General features: G+C 35.4%; 1 protein-coding gene across 1 annotated transcript in view; it reads right to left on the bottom strand.

Moving 5' to 3' along the window:
• Positions 1-578: 578 nt before the first annotated feature.
• LOC121408047 overlaps positions 579-25160 on the bottom strand; it is a 65279-nt gene continuing 40697 nt past the window's right edge. The window contains exons 4-6 of the mRNA XM_041599361.1: positions 21216-21314; positions 3685-3782; positions 579-1148 (exon numbers count right to left, since the gene is read on the bottom strand). Coding sequence (XP_041455295.1) covers positions 741-1148; positions 3685-3782; positions 21216-21314 — 605 coding nt within the window. The 3' untranslated portion in view covers positions 579-740. The remainder of the gene's footprint in view (positions 1149-3684; positions 3783-21215; positions 21315-25160) is intronic.

Here is a 25160-nt window from a genome sequence, read left to right as displayed (position 1 = left end):
AGGTGGTTTAAGCAGAAGATGAACGAGGCACATGGAGAAAATAACGGCCTACAGATTGGTTGTTCATAATGGAGCCATTACACTAACATAACACCCTATGTGATGAAAATAAAAATCAATCACGGTCGTAAAATACATTGAAAATTATAACTTAAAAAAGTAAATAGATAGAGGATTGTGGTACTATATGCTCTAACGCTGGATAAATGTAAAAAAATGAAACCAAAATTATCTCGCTATTAGGTATATTATTCGGAATATTTTCATTTGTGAAAAAAATAATGATCATCATTGCTTAGAATCTTGTCCATACCAGGGCAAGCCTATTCCGCCAAACTGGCCTAGCTCGAAGACTTCACTGCCGAAACCCAAGGACAAGTTCAATATATGAAACCAAAACGGACGGCAAACCTGCGTTTACATATTATATATAGAGTGGCATGTATATCAATTTCATCGCTGATTAATGTTTGTGAGGATGATAACGCTGATGATTATGATAAAGGTATAATGATGATGATGATGACGAAGATGATGGAGATGACAAAAGTGATGATGATGACGATGATTACGATGATGATGATGATGATGATGATGATGATGATGATGATGACGAAAATGATGATTTTGATGGTGATACTGATGAATAATATCAATGGCAGTATTTATTATGGCTGAGTGTTAAAAACCAAGATAAGGTGCAAAAGGCTGGTAATCAATTTCAGCACTGACTGTGACACTCAATCATTGGAAGGTGCTTCGGTACATAAGATTACAGGGTTATACTTTAACACTCTACTTGGAGTGACTGGATTACTCGGTGTCTTGCGAGATTTCTTGGGTGTAACGGGATAGGATCTTGACTTCCCAAGGCTAGATGACAGTGGATGCGACGTTCCATCTTGTAGAGGAGAAGTGAGAGCATTTTTAATGATGATGGGTAAATCCGTGATGGGTGTTTCACAGGACCTACCTTGGGTGCTAGCTGGTTGGTGTATGGGTGTTGTTGGTGTACTTCGTCCAGATGGGGTAATAGAACGACCATTATAAGACGGTGAGGTGCCATGTTCCCATCCTACGTGTGCTCTACGTGGTGTGAATGGAGGGATGCGATCCACTAGCCAGAATGTCTTCATCGATCCTTTACCCTGGAAGAAGCAAATAAAAATACAAAGTAGTTTCTTCGGTCACTATTGACGCACTTCATCATTCTTGTATCAACATTCAAATCTGAAGGCAAAACTAACACAGATCAGCTAATCAATGCGTGTATCGATACGTATATAAACATCGAGGATTCACTCCTTAACATATATACTAACAGCTGCTCAGAGATGTTTACAAAGGGGAAATATAATACGTGTGTCACTGACACTCATCGATTGTTTGGTCAAGTCGTGTTGTAATCTGGAAACAAAATTCGTCATTCAAACACGCCGTACGAATATTAGATTAAGAAGATGGATTTACGTGATACACGCAAAAACGTACAGATAAAGGAATGAAAATACTCGGTGAAAACTCGGTATGGCAATAGTGACAAAATTTAGCCTACCCTGATTCTAATTAGAAATAAAAACATGATGCCACAAAAATAAAATAAAAAACTATATTAACCACCCGAGTGTGTGTGGGTGTGGGTGGGTGCGTGCGTGCGTATATATATGTAGAGGTGTCGTGGCCGAGTGGTCTAAGGCGCCTGGCTATACATGGAAAGTCCGGGGTTCGAGCCCCGGCCGCGGCACTTATGCCCGTGAGCAAAGCATGTAATCTACAATGCTCTTTTATCTTGCTTTCAAATAAATGGAAATGCTATATGCATTATTGGTAACTAGGTGTGCACTTGTTTAAAAAAAATACTCCGTTCATTTACATAAAACTGTTCCTTCTTGACTTGATTTGAATTGGATTTTGATTAATAATTTTTTTTTCCCAATCTTGTTTTCTTTATAATTCAGAATAAAGATATAATAATCATGATTAACAAAGAATGAATGAAAAATTGAAGATGTCAAGAAAACTGAAACAAAAAGGTACTCAAGTATAGCAGTAAGTCGGAAAAGGTTTTTGTGAAAACAAACGTGGTGGAACCTTAATTATTACGATACCAAACGCTACACTACGCTTACGCAGATGCAATGATCTGAAAGCCGAAACTGCCGAAATAGCGACGTTTCGCAGTTCGCGTATATGCTTCGACTGCTGTTCGAAGATCTTGGCAGGTTGGCTCCGCCTCCTGCTGTGTGAAATGACGTCAGCAGATGTAAATAGACATCATACATCAGTGCCCATTCGCGCTCGATAATAATAAAACATGTATAACTCATTAACAAAATATTATTAATCTCAAAAGTTAGATTTCATGAGTTGCAAAAGAACAGTATTCGGACAATGAGAATATGAGAACTTTGATAACCTCTCTGACAATGGTATAATCGAAAATCACTTTGACTCTTAAAAAAGAGGCATTGATTTATTCCTGAGATTAAACGGCGCTGTACAGTCAAAAAGGAGACAGTGGGTGATTTCAAGTTCGGTGTTCAGTGTAGGTGTTGGTGAAAGACCGCTGAACCGAGCTCCAACACCGAGCTGGGTTCAGAGGAACCGATACTGATTGCGTTGTTGATAGCACATGACGTCACGCCTCTGCGCTGCGCTGCCAAATCATCTCAAATTCACGAGAGAAGTCTCGACGACGAAAATGAAATCGGAGAGAAATGCATTAAATTCTCATCGTACAGAATACAAATGCTTTAATTAATTCAAGAATTCGAAAGATTGAACATTATTCTTCATGAAAATATGTAAAGCTCAAATGATTTTTACTAATCTTAACTGTAAAAGCTAATTCTACGAGGATGCTTCATCGTGTTCGCCGCCTGTTCACGAGCTTCAGATTGCCAACACCAACACCGAACTTAAAATCATGATTTTCCCAATCCCGGGGGATGGTGTTGGAGAATGGGGAAATTGCACGTAGATCGTCAACACCAGCCGCAGTGCTGGGTTCAGCAGACGACATTCAACACCATCCTTCAACACGAACTGCCGAAAATACGTCATATTTTCCGAGGTCAAGCCCAGCACCAGCCTGATTTCAAGTACGGTGTTGTGGCTGGTGTTGGTGTTGTCACAACACCAACACCAGATTTCAACACCGTACTTGAAATCACCCAGTAAGGATATTGTAGTTTTTGCGAATCTCTAAATGAATTCATCGAGATTCATACAAACTATTTGATTAAATCCTTACAGTAACGCGATTTTTCATGACAAACGCAATATAAGTCTAAAATTACGGTGTTTAAAAAAACATGTTTATTCAGACAACAACCTTCATCTAATAACAATTCCGTGGCCTCCTCCGATTCCCTATGAAATCTTAATTATCATTTTTTCTGGATGTATTTCATAATACATATATTTGGAATGTCGTATAATTATGATATTTTGCTCGTAATATGTCACTTCAAGACACATACCATGACTCAACATGCTCAATTAGTCAAGGCCTGTACTCAGAAGTCTCTCGAAAACGTCATTATGATAATTACTGCTTTGTATCATTTCATTGTGAACCAGAAGCGTGATTGGTATAATGTAAATTAAGTTGCTATATCTCCTTAAGAAATAAAGAGAGAGAGAGAAAGTAGAGAAGAATAATAGAACAACACATTTTATTACCTTTATTGATATGTTTCCTCTTTCATCAACCTTGAATGTCCCTTTAAAGTGTTCCTCAAGTTGTACAGCGGTCGATTCGCTGATATGTATCTTCAGTGCTGCGAAACAACGAAAACACAAGCGCATATAATAAGAGCTCGTTCATTAATCTATTTTAGTTCAGGTAAGATGGTCGATGATAACAAACTGTATAAATAATAGCACATAGATAGAAATTAATCACAGGCCAAAGCATGATTAGTGCATGAATAGAAAAATAAGAATTTCAAAATTTCAAACCTTAATTACAAGATTATATTAGAAGAAATCTTATACACATACACACTTTTTTGTTTTGAATAATGCTTTTTATTCTGATTTTATGAACAAAAAGTTACATAACATTTCAAATCACATATAATACTTTACATTTCATATTTTCACTTTTTTTCACTATCTTAATAGAATCATGAATCATATATATCTTATAGAAAACAATGAAATCAGTTATCATAAAAATGCTTAAAGACCAGACTTCCCCCTCCCCCTCCCTCACCCAACATACACACACACACACACACACAACACACCACTGTCCAGAAGATCTGCTCACACTCATCATAAATAAATCATGTTTGAAAGTACAAAACAATTCGATAAACAATTTTGAATATAACAAGCTCACGGGAGAAGCAGTACATACATTGAAAGTAAATAAAGACTTACAACTTAACCTTGTCATAATTTTACTGTTTCCCATTTTTGCAAGTGCCGCCCTAATTTCCCCATTTTTATAGCTATTTTCTTTCCCTCCAAAAATAAAATTAAATGATAATTTCTCGATTTCTATATACACCCATGAGGGGACAACAAGGATGGATGAAACCTAATTTAACTTTGTCAATGCATGTTTTCAATAAATGTATTCTTCCCATAACAGTCAAGTCTCGTTGTTTGCTCCAACCTAAAAGCTTTTTTATTTTACTTAATATTTCTTTATAGTTCAGATCATATTTTAATCTAAAATCAACTGAAAATATTACTCCTCAAATTTTAACTTCCCTAACATATTTGCCAAATACATATACAGGGTCATTTGTTTTTCCATTTTCCTCACCCATGTACATAAAATGTTTGTTGTCCATATTTACCTTTAAGCCACTGACTTTTTCAAATTCTTCAAAAATATAATGCAACTTTTTTACTGAATCCATGTCTTTAAAAAAAATTGTCATATCATCGGCATACAATACCTGTCTTATTTCATGCTCCCCCAAACTTATCCCTTTATTAATTTTGTCTCTTCTTATTTCATGCGCCAGTAATTCTATTGCAATAAAAAACAAATAGGGCGACAGTGGGTGACCTTGTCTGACCCCCCTTTCTTTAAATTAACCGGTGGAATACCCTCCATTCATAACACAACTACTTATATCCTTATATAGTATTTTCACCCAAGAACAGAATGACTCCCCAAAACCAAAAAAATTGAGTGCTTTCAATAAGTATTGATGAGAAACAGAGTCAAAAGCTTTTTCAAAATCTACCGCAATCAAAAATCCTTGTCCTTGCTCCAAGTAATGACTAGAGTAAAATAATATATCCTCTATTAGTCGAACTGCTTCCCCAATATTTCTGTCTGTTATGTATCCCACCTGATCATAATGAATTATTTCGTTTAAAACCTGTTTGATCCTTGCTGCCAAAACCTTAGATAATATTTTGTAATCTACATTTAATAACGCAATGGGTCTGTAATTTCTAATATATAAAGCATCTTTTCCTTCCTTCTCTATCAATGTGATAGTCCCTTGTTTTTGAGAAATTGTTAATTCCCCTCTTATATATGTTTCGTTTAATACTTCTACCAACAATAACACTGGCCAAAGTGTATCATAAAATTCTACGGTAAAACCGTCATTTCCAGGTGACTGATTCCATTTCATTTCTTTTAATACCTTCAAACATTCTTCTTTCGTTATTTTACCTTCACATAATTCTCTGTTCTGTTCGCTTATCTTTTAGACGTCGTTAAAAAGTAAACTGTTAAGGGACTGTAACAACTTTCATTTTTCAAAGAATATAATTTTTCATAGAAAATCTTTATTTCTTTTAAAATATTATTTTTTCCCTAATGATTTCTTCATTTTGATTGACTAATTCTTTAATAACACTTTTCCTCTTATTTATTTTTAACAGTGGTTCGAAGTACTTCATATTATTTTCCCCCTCCTCAAAACAATCTGCTCTATAGAGCGAACTTTAATGCCTTGTCTAGAACAATTATATAATTCATTTAACTTATCTTTTTTCAATTTAATTCTATCAATCACAGATCTCGATGAACCTTCGAGTATCTGCTTTTCTAAAGTCTTGATTTCAGCCTCTACTGTTTCTATTTCGCGTTTTCGTAATTTTGCTTTTTCCCTAGAGTATTTCATAGCAAATTCCCTCATTTTCATTTTTGAGAAATCCCAAAAGACGAATTTATTCGAAAACCTAGGTACCCATTCATTTTTCAATTCAGATATCATATCAGAGATGTCTTTAATAAAATCTGTATCCATACAAAGACTATTATTAAATTTCCAGTACAAATTTCCGTAAACATAATTTTCTTTCAAATTGTAGAATAATGCCCGAATGATCTGGTGTCACTGATACTAAGATTTCACACTTATTCACTAATTTTTCTAAACTGCATGATATAAACCAACAATCTAAACGACTTTGGACTAAAGGCGACCTTTGTCTAAAAGCAAATTGTCGAGCATTAGGATTCCCTTTTCTCCATATATCTTCTAAATCATACTTATTCAAACATTCTTTCAAAACTGCACTAAACCTATAGAGTTTGATATGTTTGGCCCTTCATAATCCATACTTCCGTCCATTAGTGTTAAAATCTCCTAATATTATCGAATAATCCGAATCAAGAACTTTATGAATAATTTTATCTAGCTTATTTAAAAGATCACCTTGCAGTGCTACTTTGTCTCTTGTAGGAAAATACACATTTCAAAAAAAAAATTCAAACAAAAATCTAACCCCTTGGATTTCTGCTTTAAGTACAATGTATCTTCCTTCTTTACCTGTAACAACAACATCCCTTTTAAAATTTAAGTTAGGGGAGAGCAATACAAGAAAGGAGACATAAAGGATATTAAAAACTATAGGCCAATTAGCTTACTTTCAAACACCTACAAATTATTTACAAAAGTTCCAACAAACAGAATCACTGGAACTCTAGATTTTAATCAACCGAGGGAACAAGCCGGATTCAGAAGTGGTTTCTCTACTACAGACCATCTCCACACACTAAACCAATTATTAGAGAAGACTTGCGAATACAGACAACCCTTGTGTGTGGCATTTGTAGACTTTGCACAAGCTTTTGATAGTGTAGAATTTCAGGCAGTAGTAACAGCTTTACAGGTACAAGGTGTGCACCATAGCTACATTAAACTAATTCAGGAAATGTATAGCCAAGCAACTGCAACCATTCACCTGCACAAAGACAGTGATGAATTCCCCATTAACAGAGGAGTGCGACAGGGAGATACCATTTCACCCAAACTGTTCAACGCTGCACTGGAGGAAATAATACGTAAAATAGACTGGGAAAGTACAGGGCTAAACATTGATGGCGAGTGTCTCCATCACCTAAGGTTTGCCGATGATATCATTCTAATCACTGATGATGGCCTCAAGCTAGAAAATATGCTTAACGATCTCAACACTGAAAGTAACAAAGTAGGGCTGAAGATCAACATGAAAAAGACAAAAGTAATGTTCAACAAATTTGCTACAGAGCAAAGAATCATAATGGATAATTCTGAAATCGAGAGAGTAGATCATTATATCTACCTTGGGCAACATGTCAGAATGGATCATGAACAACTGGAAGAAGTTAAAAGGAGGACAAGAGCTGGATGGATCGCTTTTGGGAATTTCAATGAAATTATGAAGAGCAATATGCCAATTTGCCTTAAAAGAAAAGTCTTTAATCAATGTGTTATACCGGCAATGACCTATGGTTCCGAAACCTGGTCTGTAACAAAGAAAATGGAACAGAAATTAAAAACCACTCAACACAGTATGGAACGTATAATGCTAGGGATATCAAAACGTGATAGGAAAACCATACAATGGATTAGGAACCAGACTAAAGTAATAGACATAATCAAAGCAATTAAATCAATGAAATGGAGATGGGCTGGTCACCTTGCAAGATCACATGATAATAGGTGGACCAAACGCATCACAGAATGGAGACCATGGCTAGGATCACGAAATCGGGGTAGACAGAAATTGAGATGGAGTGACGAGCTCACAAAATTCATTGGTATAAATTGGATTGCGTCAGCACAAGACAAGCACCTTTGGCACCAACTTGAGGAGGCCTTCGCCCTGCAGTGGGCTGAACATGGCTGATATGATGATGATGATGAATATAAGAACACCCCTACTGTGGTTTGACCCATGACAAAAGAACATTGGCCCACCCCCATTCTTTTGTCCACTGTTCTTCTACTTCTATAGTACTATATGATTCCTGTAAAAACGTTACATCACTCCCTTTTCTTTTACACCACTCCCAAATGCGTGTTCTTTTAACTTTATCCTTTAACCCTCTAACATTTAAAGTAATCCAGGAAGAATTGGCATTATAAACCCCTGTAAGTAACTAAACGTCTTATATTGTACTAAACAAAATTTAATGAAACCAAGTAATACATTCGTGTCTCCCGTGAGCTCGTGGGCTCACAGGCCTAATTCATTCCCCCATAGACTCGTGTGTTAAAGTGGCACTTAAAAAGAATTCATAAAAAATAAGGAGGAAATTCGAGGGTTGAATGTTAAGTGGATAGGATAAATGTCTGACATTCCATATCTGACCAGAAAGGGTACCCCGACCGGCTCATTTTAAAAATAAATCAGCATTTACGAAGACTACACCTGACGGGACCAAATTCATCAGTTGAGAGAGTAAAATGACCCTAATTCTTCCGCCAGTAAAAATATAGTTCCATAGTGGTGAAATATCTTTCCAATTTGGAAAAAGGTAAGTTCAGTAGGTACCCTCCCTAGAATCAGTGTTGGATTGTCAGTCATATTCATACATTTTTTGTCAATCAGCAATATCAAATTCAAAAATTGAGCAATGGGTTGACTCGAAAGAATATCTTTGGCCTGCCAGTTGTGATTAGGCCCATGCAGCCTCGTATACCATATATCCATTTTATCACCAACGATAAGACGACCTGAAATAAATACCTCTTCCAGACTGCGAGCAGACCCCCAACACACACATACTCACCCTCACACACACACACCCACACACACCCGTGTGAGTAAAAAAAAAAACAAAAAACCTTAACACCTGAAAAATCCCAAATTTAAAGAAAAAATATGTCATGAATGCATAATCATTATTATATGGCTGGAAAGAATACATTCCTCCAAATTATTGATACCATATTGATGTAGTATGTGTTAACGCTTGGGTAATCAGAAGGAATTCTTTGCAGTGATGTAAATTTGATTTGCGCCCAAAAATAAGGCATGATTGCAATAAATGAATCCAGATGCCAATGATGTCATAATCCTACATGAGTTATTAAACACATTTGCAAAATTCATTTTTTTTTTCTCAATGAAATTAACTTGAAAATTAATACTAAAAAAGAGTTTTACTTTGGCACAAATCAAAATTTACATCTGTGTAAAAAAAAATACCTCCTGATCATCCAAGCGTTAACACATACCGCAAAAATATGGTATCAAATTATTTGATAGGACACACTCTTTCATGTGTACATGACATATTTCTTCCTTACATTGGGGATTTGTGATGTGTTTATTTTTTGTCACTCACCCGGTATAGGATAAGATTTCCATCGTGATATGTAAGTATGTATAAATGTGTGAAGTTATACGTGTACTACAGCTTTGGCTACTCTTTTATTTAAATATTGTGTGAAAGAAATGGATGAAGAGAACAATGGTAGGCGTAGCTTAAATCAAGGTTCCCCAGAGCTATCTACCCTTTGGAAAAATTGGTGATGCCGAAAAATGTCTCTGCCTGGAATCGAACCCGGGCCCGCAGCTTTGAACGCTGGTGTCTTAACCACTAGACCACAGAGACGGGTTAGTGGTTAGGGCGACCCCGATCCGATTGACCGTCAGATAGACAGATTTTCGACACTGTACCAATTATAATTTTCTTTGTCGGGTGAAGGTGGGTTTTGAACAATGACAAGCCGCCATGCCTCAAAGCTATTGCTTTGATACACTGCACGTATGGGAGAAAGTATACAAATGCGTGAAGTTATTCATGTACAACAGCTTTGGCAACTCTTTTATTTAAATGTTGTGTGAAAGAAATGGATGAAGAGAACAATGATAGGCGTAGCTTAAATCAAGGTTCCCCAGAGCTATCTACCCTTTGGAAAAATTGGTGATGCCGAAAAATGTCTCTGCCTGGAATCGAACCCGGGCCCCCAGCTTTGAACGCTGGTGCCTTAACCACTTGACCACAGAGACGGGTTAGTTGCTAGGGCAACCCCGATCCGATTGACCGATACATATACATATATATATATATATATATATATATATATATATATATATATATATATATATATATATATATATATATATATATATATATACATATACATACATATTCAGGCTTCCCTATAGAAGCGTTCAAATTAAAGAACATCTGCACTTGCGTTGTTCTGTGTAATACTCTTATAAATCCACCGATCATCATGCTCTGATACCCAATTCATGTCAATCTACCGCTAATTATCTGAACTGTATACATTATCTTCGGTTCAATGACATTTACTTCAGCGACAATTACTCCGCTGTAAATTCATCACACTGAAGGCCCGGTCACACCGCCCGAGCGTTGTTGCTGGAGCGGTCGTGGAGCGGTATAGGGCGAGAGGGTCGAATTTCGCTCACAAAATTCGGGAAAAAATCGAAAACACAAAAAAAAACAATCGAAATCGAAAATGGTGAACGGTAGCGAGCGGTGATGATTTTTTTTCTTTCCGCGACTGCTCTAACAATGCTCGGGCGGTGTGACCAGGCCATAATGGAATGACCAACTTCAACCCTGCACTTAACACTAGACCCTGTTCTAAACCTCACTCTAAACATACACATAAAACCCCCATCATGCCCATTGCAACCCCTATAACATATGCCTAATCTAACCCTATAATATAATAATAATAATATAATACTCAATATTTATAACGTGCTTTTCCCAAATGGCCCAAAGCGCTCACAATTTCAATTAACATATAAAAGATACAAACAAAAATCAGAATGACATATTAAATGAAGGCAATTGCCTAGAACAAGAGAGTTTTAAGTGACTTCTTAAAAGACTTGATTATTGGGGATTGTCTTATTGCAAGAGGGAGCTTGTTCCATTCCATAGAGGATGCAACAGTGAATGTTCTATCTCCAGTCTGTTTTCTTTTTGTTGGATATGTATCTATAAAACCCGGAGAAATTGTCGCTGGAGCAAATGCCGGAGCAAATGTCGTGTCACCATTTCGGTTGCTGTCAATCGATGTCTCGACTGTTCAATTAGCTATGTTTTTCAATAACTTTCGAAGGCAAATATATTCATCAATTAGCTCTTTTAGCGCTTGTCAATATTTGGCGCTCTCGTGGTAATGCCTACATGTAAGCATTAATGTATGCCACACATTATGATTTGAGATCACTTTTTCATAATGACATGTGATAAGTATTATTCTTGCTTAGTTATTTCACAATCCCCCCTCTCCCTCTCCTTCTCTCGCTATCCTTTTCCGTCTCTTTATCTCTTCGGCTCTCTCCCTTCCTTTATCTCTCTTATTCTATGTTCCCCTCTCTCACTCCCTCTCCACCTTTGTCTTTATCTTCGCCTCTCTCTCACTCTCCATTTCCCCTACCCTGTAAGTCTAAATTTTGTATCCATTATCCCTCGATTGTCAAGGTCAAGAGAAAAGTCAAAGCCGTTTATCACGATGGAAATCTTTTCCTTATTCAATATACCAGTCAATACATGGGCACGTTACTGTCAGAATTGTTAAGTAAAAGGGGTTAAATTATCAACAACAACAAAAAACCTCACTGGCAATTTAGGTTAATGTAAGGTTGATTAGCGGTGATCTGACCATGAAAGTAGAATAAAAGCTAGATGGTTCTCAAAATTCGTATCACCAAGACGAAATCTAATAATATATTCTGAGATGATATGCCACAAGGCAGGAAATGAGGAAACCAAAATTGTTTTTGTTTCCTCTTTTTCAACTCTCGTATTAATCACGATTTGGTCAGATTCCCTCTGTTTTTTCTACAGGCGAATACAAGCCTTAACGTGAATTGTATTACAGGAAATGAAGATTGATGAGCTCTCGACATAATTTATTAATGTAAATTAATAATTGACTTTCAATATTTGACAGAAAAAAAGAACTCTCTGCGTTGAATTATGGATCAAACTTTAGTATAGGACAACATTAAAACATTCTACAATTCATAGAATGAAACATACAAAATGTTTGTTTTATTTCCACTCATGGGTGGAATACCCTTTTCAGCTAAAAATTGTTCTTCTAAGAGGTCCACAATACAAATACGTATTAAAAACCACAATTAAAATACATATAAATATTATAAACAAAGTTACATTCAAACTAAAAGCAGTGTAGGATGGGGAGGGGGTATATGATAATTGTGATATCTTATTGAGCTCACACACCGTCCAGAGACGCTCATGGTGCTAGCCCAGCAACAGTTCCTTTGTACATAATTTCAAAAAGAACAGTTTTCCATCATCCACCGAATTTCCTAGCTAGATCCTGGTGGGGGCTGCTGCCCTCCTACTTGCTGCTCCGTTCACCGACAATTACTGATCCAAAACCAGAAGTAATAGACTGGGGATAGTCCTGAGTTAAGCGTTTAAACGATTTGATACTTTTTGCAGACTGAAGAACAGTGATGATTTACCGTAATTTGTTGTGGGTTGATTAAGTTTACGTGAGCCAGATCTCGTATTGTATCTTGATTATGTTGATTGATAGAAAGAGAAAATATTACTGAGATAATTAGGGCATAGTTTATGTATGGATCTATACATGACACACGATAGGAGTTTCGACCAAAGAGTATTCAGACGATCTAGGTTCAGTGATTTGTAATCCATGTAATCATTAAATTTTGAAGGAGAACAAATGGTTCACATTCATTCAATACATTACGTAGTGCGCGGTTTTCTCAAACTTGCATTTTACCAAGATAATTTTTATAGGTATTCGTTCAATGTCAAAATAGCGACACCGTGACAGCATCAGTCTTTCATTTGCACAATATCATCTGTGTTGTGTGTGATATTTTTTTGTGTAAAAATAAGGCCCAACTTAAACTGTCCACGATCATCGTACGATGGATTAGTCTACGATTTTAAGGGCATCGGTATTTATGTTGATATTATTTACAGCAATCATGCAAATTAATAGGATAATCCGGGCTGAAAATTTTTATATCTAAATAAATAGAGTAAAATTTAAAAAGCAAAATGCTAAAAATTTCATTAAAATTGGATAAAAAATAACGAAGTTGTTGAATTTTCCGGGTGAATTCTAAAGTTTATCAATATTGTGATAACAGTTATATGCACATCGTCATGAATATTCAATAGGTGGGCCGATGATATCACATCCCTACTTTCCTTTTTCTTATGTTATTACATGAAATAATAAATGTTTAATTTTTTCATAAATGTGTAAATGGCATGTCTCCAATATGATGAAATAAGCTGGGGCAGTAGATAACTAATGCACTTAATCAGTTGTCCATTCAATTGTTTTAGTTCTTGGTAGAATTTTTTTGAATAAACCTAATTTCATATAATAAAATACAAAAGAACAAGTGGGGATATTACATTGGCCCACCTAATGAATGTTCCTAAGACATGCCCAGAACTGTTTTACCGGAATAATGCATATCTTATATTCAATATCTTCGTTTTTTATCCGATTTTGATCAAATTTTCAGCATTTTGCTTTATGAATTTACTCTATTTATGAATATTTCCATCCTGAACCATCCCTTTAAAGTGCTGGGCATTGCAAAGGGACAATAGAGATATCGTTCTAAGCCCCTAGTGCTAAATGATACGATTCCCCTACGCTGATCGTAAGACGAACCTGCGCTGATCGCACGATGTTCCTAAGATGTGCTTATGGGATACGTTCTTTGGTGTATAAATCTATGATTCTGGATGACTTTGTTTTATCGATCGGCCAATTTCCTTTGGGGGAGGGGTAAACTATTCGGTTATTAAAGACCATTTGAAAGTTAATTTCACAACAGCATATTCGGTGACAAAATATGGTAAAAGTTTAAGGCCACGGTATTTCATGAGTGTCTATTTCTGGTAGTTTCCTCTCGAGGATTAAGTGCAGAATAAGGTGTTTAAATAAAACTCAATCCAGAAAAAGAGATGTGCAGTACATTAGTGGGGAAGACTATTCATTAAGAGATCCACCAGGGAATTATACCGCAGAAGGCGATTTTTTCTCATGTTCACCGTACGACGTAACGTCAATGGTGTCGCAAACAAAACGAGCTTTTGAAAGAACACTTCTGGCTTGATGCACCGATATCAAGTAAAGAAGAAAAAATATCTTATATTTCGTTTGACTTCTCCAGAAAAGTCATGAACAATATCACTTACATTCAAAGCCTGACCTTTCCCTTTCATTTCCTGTGATTAATTTGTTCGAGAAGATGCATGGTTCTTTTTTTTTTAAATTTGGGAGTAATATAAGAAGAATCAAATATCCGTTGTCCCCTCGCATTTCTAAACCACTATTTCTGAGTAACGCGGTATTTTTATGGGGTTTTCATGCAGCCACTTCAGTTATACGTTTGGCATATTCACACAAAAATATATCACATCCATTGATCAAGTTCTCCTAGGCTCAAGATGAAATCGTCGTCTCATATCATCAACTTGAGCGACGCCACGGACGTGGGGAATGGGGGCAAGGGGCGACCGCTCCTTATGATTTTTTTTAAATTTATTTTCTAATATTTATACAGAGTAGCCTGATCAGCATACACACAATAAATAAAAACGAAAACAGATCACTGAAACAAATATCTGAAAACATAGTAACAGGACATAAAGGAAAAGATATATAATCATACTGAAGAAAAAAGAGGAGAGGGGGGAAAAAAGAAAAGAAAGAGGGAGGAAACGAAGAAAGAAAAAGGTAGACTATAAAACTTCGAGGTTAAATTGTAACTCTATCTATACTACCCTATACTTTAATTGAGATTTTAAATGGCACCACCCCTGATCGATAAAAGCCACAAGACACTGTCAGGTATTGATCTAGAAAGCTGTCAAATTGTCAGCGATTTATTGCGCAGTATACCGACAATGTTGAAATTATTGTAGCTATTTTCTAATCATCATTTAGAATTTTGCTTGTCCTCATATATTTTATTTAGGTGAATAGAAACTACGAAGTTTAAGATGTGAGACAGTTACAATCAGAAGCGTCTGCAGGATTTTTGAAAGGGGGGATTCATACTGAATGAAATGTTGACAAGGAAAAAAGGTCTTCACCACCAAATCTTAGGGGGGGTTGGTATAAACAAAAATTAAAAGGGCTGAACACCTGTACCCCCCCGCGCGTACGCCACGTGGTTACAATGTTTCCTCACTATATGACAACAATCGTGACATTGTTCAGAATTTCCGGGAAGATTCTAGTCCTTTGCAACCTTAATAATAATATAATGAAGATAATGTCTATTTTAACCACTAGACTAATGTCTGAGGTATCATGTGAATTGGTTAAAAGCTGATAAAATAGTTTGAACCGGAATATCTGTATCCAATTTCAGACATATATTTTGATGTTACCATGGCAATGCAATTTTCAACACGAATGTAAAATGTGTCATGTACATCTTTACCCCAAGACCAATGTGTGGTCAAAATTTCAAGAGAATTGGTTAAAAATCGAGAAAGTAGTTTGATGCGCTAGATTTGCACCTGATTTTTTTAAATTTAATTCCGCTACCATGGCAACGAAAATTTTTCAACATGAACAAAAAAATGTGTTTTGCACATGTTTGCCCCAAGACCAATGTGTGGTCCAATTTCATTTGGTAGAAAATTGAGAAAGAAGTTCGATGCAACTGACCGAACAACTGACCGTACGCTGATTCCTATGTACCCCCTTCAAACTTCGTTTGGCGGGGGTAATGATAATGATGATGATGATAATAATGATGATAATAAAAATAGTATATATTAATGATAATGATAATAACAATAATAATAATAATAATAATAATTTATTGATTGCTAACGAATTGTTTCATTTCAAAATTGTCAACAAAATTACAAAGTAAAGCCAATTATCATACAACAGCTAGTATTAATAATGTGCGTCCCAGAAAAAAAAAAGAGAACCGGGATTCTCACAGCTTTTTCCTTCAAAGGCAATTTAATTATGGTATCTTATTTACATCAACATACATTTCAATTATTCATCCACATTTCGAGACCTAATATGTGCCAAACTCTTCACGCATTAATGAGCAAAACGACTTTGAAATTTTAATGTCAAAAGCAGGCTACTCAGAAAAATTGGACAAGATTGGTTTGTGACTTATTTTGGTCTTTTATGATGAAGAAAAATACATCACTTCACAATCTAAATAATACATGTAGTGTGGACTAAACGATCTTACATTTTGGGTGAAAACCTTTTTTTTGGCTTGTCAAATTTTGTTTTGGTTAAAATTACCTTTCATTCTGGGTGATAACCTCTTTTTTTCTTTCTTTTTTTTTGCTTGTCAAATTTTCCAAGCCCTGGTTTGGGGACAGATCTCCGCCCACGGTTCGTGATACGGCGACCACGCTTTTTCGACAACAGGCTCATTAACATTTCTTTTGTATTCTTTGTGAGTATTCTCTCACTGATCCTTGAAATGAGAGTGGATTCAGTTTAACACATGAGTTTCTGTGCAAATCGTTTCTGATAATTATGCCTCAATATTTATTGTCTGTAATCTGCCATGCGTGAATGACTCGCTAAGCAGTTTGTCTCAAATTAAAGATGAGATCCCATTCTTACCAGACATGCCAGAAGTATCATATTCATATGATCTATCTTTGAAAACGGGGTCTTTTTGTTAGACCATGGACCTGTGTTGTAGGTCCATAGTTGGACGCGCGTAGTCATGCTCATCCCATATTGCATGATGTATGAGGCAGCTGCTCGTGTATGACGTCACAGAATTCTTCAATGGACTTCCCTCAAACCTTCACCATTTTTAAAAAACATTTTTGGGGGTATTTTTACAATAAAACTGTACTTCAGAATCAATTTCCCCTTTAAGGTGATGAGATGAATACTGAGAATATTATGACTCTCTTCTTTCTTTCGCTATTAATACATTCATGAAAAATGTATTCAGGCATGGCCTACTTGCAATGATAACCAATTCAGTTAAAATAGGAGTCATGAATTGCATTCTTGATGTTAAAATGCCGCGTATAATTTTTTGTGCACATGCCTATAGAAATCCTCTCAAGCCTAATAGATTCCCATCCAAGGCTGTGCCTGTTTCATGCATCTTTTCAGCTGATTCAGAAAGTCTCATTAAATGTCAGTGCAACTGCACTTATATGTTTCTTCTGTATCTTCATTTTAGTTCTTCTTGTATACAAGTTAAAGGAAAATGAAACATTTGAAGCAAGATAGCCAAACAGAAAAATAAAAGAAACAGATCAACAAAAGTTTGAGAAAAATTGAATAAATAATACTAAAGTTATGAGCATTTGAAGTTTAAATAATTATCATGATGTAGATCCTCCGGTTGGCAATGCGACAAAGATGTGTGATGTCACTTGTGAATATCTTTCCCATTAATTGTCTATATATTTCACTTTAACTGCTTCTTATCACATCTATCAGATCATGTAGTCCGGGATAGAAGAGGTTTAACCTTTTTTTTTACATATACAATATTTTTGGATGGTTTCTTGTCAATTCGAGGGTGCTGATTACGAATCTGAATGATGCCACTCGTGTAACCTTGAGCATTTTCCACAAATTGGCAAAATCCAATATGGCCGCCAAAATATGCAAATTAGCCATGAAAATCATAAAACTGTCCGCACATTGGCTGTGAAATGCATGAAAATTGTGTGGCAGGAGTGAAATTCTCTCTGAAAAAATAATTTTCAACAAAATATTTATTTTCCTGATATTCAAAATGGCCGCCATAGGTCATTGTATACCTTATTATGTACAATATGAATAGGGAAAACTAATTTTCACAAAATTGAGCACTAAACTGCAAAAAATCGCGATGTATGAACGACGTAGTATATGCAAATCATCATTACTAACGAGATATATCATTTATTATGTCATATACGGGAACATTGCTGTATTTTTATATCTAAAATAGCCGCCATTGGCACAAACAGTATTGAGTATATGGCTAAGGGGGGCAAAAAATTCACAAGTGTGATCACTAAAATGCTTATTATGAAGATTAAACAGGTGGTATACTGACTATAAACATAATTTTTAACGAAATCTGTTATTAATATGCCATGTATGTGGTGAATGTTGTATTTTGATATTCAAAATGGCTGCCAAAGGCCCTAAAAGTATTATGCACAATGAGAAATGCGATAAAGAAATCACACGAGTGAGCGCTAAAATGTATATATATATATGTGATGAATTAATTGGAAACTGTCTAAAAACGTATTTTCTAACGAAATGCATCATTCAGGTTTCAAGTTTGTGTTAAATACTGTATTTCGACTTTCAAAATGGCCGCCATCGACATTAACTGTATTATGTACAATGCAAAGTGGGAAACCAATATTTACAGGAAACACCATAAATGCACGTAATAGTGATCTATGAGTAAAACATTGTCTGAAAGCATAATTTCTATTAAGATATATCATTTATTCTGCCAGTTAGGTGATAAATAAGGTTATTTTAAAGTCAAAATGGCAGCCACAGTCCCTAACGATATTATGCACAATATGAATGGGAACAAATCATTTCAACAGAATTTGGCTTTGCTTGGTCAAATGGTGATGTATGAGTGGAATGTTGTCTGAAAACATGATTTATAACAAAATATATCATATCTTATGTAATTTAGGTGATAAATACTGTATTTCAACATTCAAAATGGCTGCCATATGCCCTTTTTGTGAACATTATTTGTCAACACTCAAATTGTATATTATACGATAAGGGCCTATGGTGGCCATTTTCAAATTAAAAATGCAGTGTTTATCACCTTAAATACACGACATTATGATATATCTTGTTAGAAACCATGGTTTTAGACAACATTTCACCCTTGAATAAGAATTCACAATTATGGGCAATATTTAGAGTCAAACAAAGCCAAATTATGTCAAAATTATATGTCCAATGTTACAATGTACACAACACTTTTAGGACCTAAGGTAGCCATTTTGGATTTCAAAGTACAGCATTTATTACCTCCACCATGCCCACGACCAATATGTGATGTATTTAGTTAGAAATAATGTTTAAGACAATATCTTTACTCGTACATCACAGTTATATGCATTTTATGATTCTCAATCTTGTGAAAATTAGTTTCCCTGTTCGCACGTTACATAATTTAGTTATGGCTTGTAGAGGTTATTTTGAATGTCAAAATACAATATTTATCACCTATATGGAAGAAGAAATGCGATGATTAAAAAAACTGTTTTCAATTAACGTTTTACTCATACAACAGGATTATATGGATGTCATAGTCAAGCAAATCCAAATTCTTACAAAATTATATGTCCCAGTTCACACTGTAAATAATACTGTTAGGGCCTACAGGGGCCATTTTGAATTTTATAATACAGTATTTATCTCATGCATGACAAAAGAAATGATATGTCTCGCTATGAAACATATTGTCAGACAATATTTTACTCATAGATCACAATTACATGAATTTTATGTTACTTACTCGTGTGACAATTAGTTACTCCATTCGCATTGTATACATGATGAATATAGGGGCTATGGCGGCAATTTTGAATTTCAGAATACAGAATTTATCACAAATGGCATATTTACAACTATGTTTTTAATCAGTATTCCACTTGTTTATCTTAATAATATGCATTTTAATGCTCAATCTTTTCTTTTTTTTGGCCCCGGCCATTGCCATTGTACATAATACACTTTGGGCCAGTGGCGGCTCTTTTAGATATCAAAATACGGCATTGTTTCCATATTTGACATAACAAATAATATATCTCATTAGTAATGATGATTTGCATATATTACTTCATTCATTTTTAATTAGTTTTACCTATTCGTATTTTACATGATAGTGTATACAATGGCTTATGGCGGCCATTTTGAATATCAGGAAAATAAATATTTTGTAAAAAAATTAATTTTTTAAGATTGTATTTCACTCTTGCCGTACAATTTCATGCATTTAACAGCCAATGTGCGGACAATTTTATGAGTTTCATGGGCAATTTGCATATTTTGGCGGCCATATTGGACTTTGCCAATTTGCGGAAAATGCTCAAGGTAACACGAGTGGCACTATCCAGATTCGTAATCAGCACCCTCGAATTGACAAGAAACCATAAAAAAATATTGTATATATAAAAAAAACAAGGTTTGGTCAATTATCCATATGGGGCCTATCCTGGACTAATGTATTCTTTCTATAGGAGGGCATGTAATACGGACTTTTAAAGAATATATTATGGATAAAGAGTTTGTATCACCATAAGAAAGAGCAAAAATGACATATTAGGGGTAATTTATAGTCCCTCACAGGGAAAGTTGTTCACGTGTGACATCACACATCTTTGTCGCATTGCCAATATGAGGATCTCCATAGCATTAGTGATCACAATATTCAAATGCTCATAACTCTCTCATTATTTGTCCGATTTTTCTCAAACTTTCTTTTATCTTATTCTTTGATTTTTCTCTTCCCACACAAGCCCACTTGTTTCAATGGTTTCATTCCCCTTTAAGAACAGTGGTGTAATGAGCTAAGATATGGCAGACAGAGCTAAATTTATTTTCAATTTTCAAAGCGAGCGAAACGAGCGAGCAAAATTTAGACATTTTTATTACAAAACCCAATTAGCTTTGGCAGATTTTGACATAATATTCAGAAAAAATAACATCGTATTTCACGCTTCTGTCTTTCCTTTTATTTCTGTTTCTCCCTTTTGGTCGTGAAAATTAGGGGGGAAGTGCCCAAAGCCCCTGCCAACTCTTTACGCCCCTGATAAAGAACCCACGATAGTATGCAACTTTTATCTAATCAGTTGAATTGTATTAGATAACTTCAATAATTGTGTTTAATTTCTCCTTTACTTTTGCCATAGCTGTTTATCATGCATGTCATTAGTCAATCGTTGATTTTTGCTGTTGCATTGATTTCTAAATTATATTTGAAATGTTATACTGTACCTTCACCCGTGGATTCCATTCTGGATGCAGTGTTGACTGTATCCCCAAACAGACAATACCTAGGCATCTTCAATCCCACAACACCAGCGACACAACTACCTGTTCATAACAAAAAAAAATTTAATACTTCAATATATGGCGTGTCATCACTAAAATCATACAAGACTATAATTCAGACATGTTTAAGAAAATAATTAGTCAGGTTATGGGTGCAAAAAGCGATTGGAAAATCCAGTCACATTTTGAGATAACACCAATAGGATAATGGCGTATTTCCCAGAAATTTGAGACCTAAAGAAATCAGCGTTCCGGGGAAAAACATGCATGATTTTGTTAATATCCAGTTCTATTTTAGTCTGATCAATTTAATGATTCGTTTCGCTTCTGATTAAAGATTAATTTTCCTTTACAGATTTTAAAAAGTCGAAAAAAATATATTTGTCAAAGAAGAAAATTATCCAACAGCTAAAAAAGTATTCTGATTACTCATCCGAATACCATGACAATAAAATTTAAAGGCACAATCTGATAATAGGATGTTCACAGGAAACACGGTTATATATTCATTAAAATAAAATGAAAATATATATATAACGAAAGTCATTAGGAATATTCCTTGCATTTTACGGAAAAACCGCTGTCATATAGCATTTTAAAGTAATTTCATCACTACCTCCGGAATTATTTGAACAAAATGCCTGTTTGAAAGAATGGTTCATTTGCATTTGAAGATATTTGATCACAATTAGGAAGGGATCAATATCCTTTGATGTCCTATATTGTATGAATTCATAAAAGACGATAACTTCGAGTTGTAAATTAGCGCACGCACAGCAATACAAGTGAGAACAGAAAAAGGATTGAAAGTTAATATCTTGACTGTCATGAACAACAAAATAAATTGAAGGCATCTTGATTTAAAAGAGAGCAGTGAACCAATGCTTACCCCTCGCATTTTTTCCCTAAATTTTTTTGGGGTACCGATTTCCCTTCTTCTGTTACAGACTATAGTTCAACGAATTACAAAATAACTTACAATGTCATACCAAAAAAAAAATGAACGTCGTTTACGTGAACAGAAAAAATATTTTTACGAGTAAATTTGCAAACAGCTTTTAGTGTCTGTCAATATCCTGACACTTTTCGAAGAAAGGAATATGCGAAGGACAACTGTTAATAAACATTGACTTATAAAATAAAATAACCAATGTCGAAAAGCCTAAGCAGAGATCTATTCCGTTCTTAAGTGCACGTGCATCTTTGAAAGAAAAGTTTTTCTCCATAACTTCACTTCGTCTCACTAATGGCAATGGAAAATGCATAACACCGCTCACATTATTGTTCGTAATGGTGAAGGTTGGATAAATATTACACACAACCTTTTGAGCTTATTTGTTTGAAATCGAAATATCTAAACGGATTTTGTGATGTAAAGATCAATATTGTGGTTGTAATATAAGCAATGAAAATTGATATATACTTATTAAATACAAAAGGTATTATTCATTTAACAAAATGATAATCTAGAGGAATGTACGAGACCCCGTCGTGAGTGTTCGAGCTTGATAATGATGGCGGCCTCGTAATTATCCATGTAGCCACCTTGTACATTCTGCGTTTAGGCTTGATAATGATGGCGGCCTCATATTTATCCCTGCATGTAGACACCCTGTACATTCTGCGTTTAGGCTTGATAATGATGGCGGCCTCGTAATTATCCATGTAGCCACCTTGTACATTCTGCGTTTAGGCTTGATAATGATGGCGGCCTCGTAATTATCCATGTAGCCACATTGTACATTCTGCGTTTAGGCTTGATAATGATGGCGGCCTCGTAATTATCCCTGTAGCAACCTTGTACACACTGCGTTAAGGCCTGAAGGTCCTATATCCAGGGTCGAAAAATTTCCATTGTTAATACTGGCTATATCCGGGGTTCGAAATTTTTCCATTGTTTGCATAATTGAAAAATACTCCGATTTCATGGCCAGGTATGCGTGTACGCTTCAGACGTTGCAAAAAAGGAGAGAAGCTTCCATCTTGGCCGATGCTCTAGAGATATCCCAGTACTTAGAGAACGTGAGCTACCGTGAAGATCCATGTAGGACCAAGTAACATCCATGCCCCACTGTGTATTCTGTGTTGGCTCCCGGGTGCCCATCCGCAGGATCCATATTGCTACCTTGTCTATCCTTAAAGAAACCGTACATTTCCGTGTAAGTCCGCATTATTTCACTCCGGTAACGCTAGGAAAATATTGATTTGGCAATCCGGATCATCACGGATTGACATATCTGCTGATCGATCCGCGTTGCATCCATGAAGGTGTAAAAGATCTGCTTTTTCTATTGATAATAATGTTTTATTTACTCAAGGTAGCCACCTCAGTTAGGAAACTGACCAGCGGGCCCTACATACACGTCATTATTACATTACATTCTAAACGCTGCGTGCCTATGTAGCAAGAAGGCAAAAGGTCGTATTTTATAAGTCTTGGTATTTCGGCCAAGGGCCCGGTATAAAACCCACGATCTCCCGTTAATGAGGCGGACGCTCTACCACTGAGCCACCACAATCCTTGGCCTGCTTTTCTATGTGATCATATCAATCGGATGATCAGTCTCAGTATTTTATAAAAACAGTCGTCATCCAGCTATTAGTTGTTGTTACATATTTGTTTCTTTTATGGGATTTCTTTTCGAAATGGCAAATAAAATATCTAAGATGTAACAAACACTTTAGACGTTTTAAAAGTAATTTTTCAGTATTATTGTCCTTCAGTTAAATATACTGGGTGGTATACTTTTGAGAATTATCGCAAAAAGAGACAGATAAATATAAATAGACAATTAGAAAAAAGGATAAATTGTGATATCACCGCCAATCCATGGTATCCTTTACGAAATATCTTCCATCAACCTAAAGTGTTCAGTTCGTTTATGACTGTGTTTGTATTTCACACATAGTCTGTTGAATTGAGCATATAAAGTGAAATTTCAATTCAATTTAGTTTGATTCAATCAATTTAAAACAACGAATGATCCCATAAATGTGGTCATAATATTGTGCAAGTATTAATTCACAGATTATGATACATCCTTATCAAACCCAGAATAAACTCCGCTATTTGTATTTACTATCTATCTACTAAGTGTAATTTTTCTATGCATATTTCTAAGTACATTCCTCGAATTATTTTTCCTTGCATTTTTCTCTTATCATTCAAGATGAAACGTAAAACGTGCGGAGATCATAAACTCTTAAGTTACTGAGTTTACCCTAGTATATAGCGGATAATCAAATTAAAGAGAATTGATATTCCCAATAACAACATGATCACGAAGAAATAGAAGTAACTATTGATAGTCACGAACTTCTCACAAATAAACCCTTATGATCAGCCACGGATCCAAGATGGAAATGTAGTGTATATATCTCCATTCTAAGGACTATCTGAACAAAACAGTACGGTCCAGAAACTGATGAGGCAAATGGCCTTCAATTGACAACCAAAGCGTACGTGTCTAATCATTGAAATTGACTATAATATACGAAAAATTGTTTGAGGAAGGGTGGGTTTTGGATCAAGTGAGACAAATAATATAGTGAAAATTGATAGTATCATTCATCCGCATGAAAACTTATCGAATTCACCAGATATTATTTAAAATTCGATGAAAGTTGCTATCTTGAAAACACAAACTCGAAGTAGTCTGCAGGCACAGACCTTGATTGTAACTTTGATCAACTGACAAGTGGGTCTCCACGCAAAGACTAGCATAAAATAACTTGCTGTTACACAAAGCATCTAGGCTCCACATTGAGACCCTTATCTCGAGTTAAGAGTTTGCACAGTAGACTTAACTCAATGTGTTCATAGCTACCATGGACGTCAACAAGATTGCACTTTTGAATGATATCTCTCGTACATGTTCGAAATAATAT

Source organism: Lytechinus variegatus, chromosome 2 (genome assembly GCF_018143015.1).
Source record: "Lytechinus variegatus isolate NC3 chromosome 2, Lvar_3.0, whole genome shotgun sequence".
Taxonomy (NCBI): domain Eukaryota; kingdom Metazoa; phylum Echinodermata; class Echinoidea; order Temnopleuroida; family Toxopneustidae; genus Lytechinus; species Lytechinus variegatus.
The sequence above is the reverse complement of the archived record's forward strand: the minus strand, read 5'-3'. Positions and strand labels throughout refer to the sequence as shown.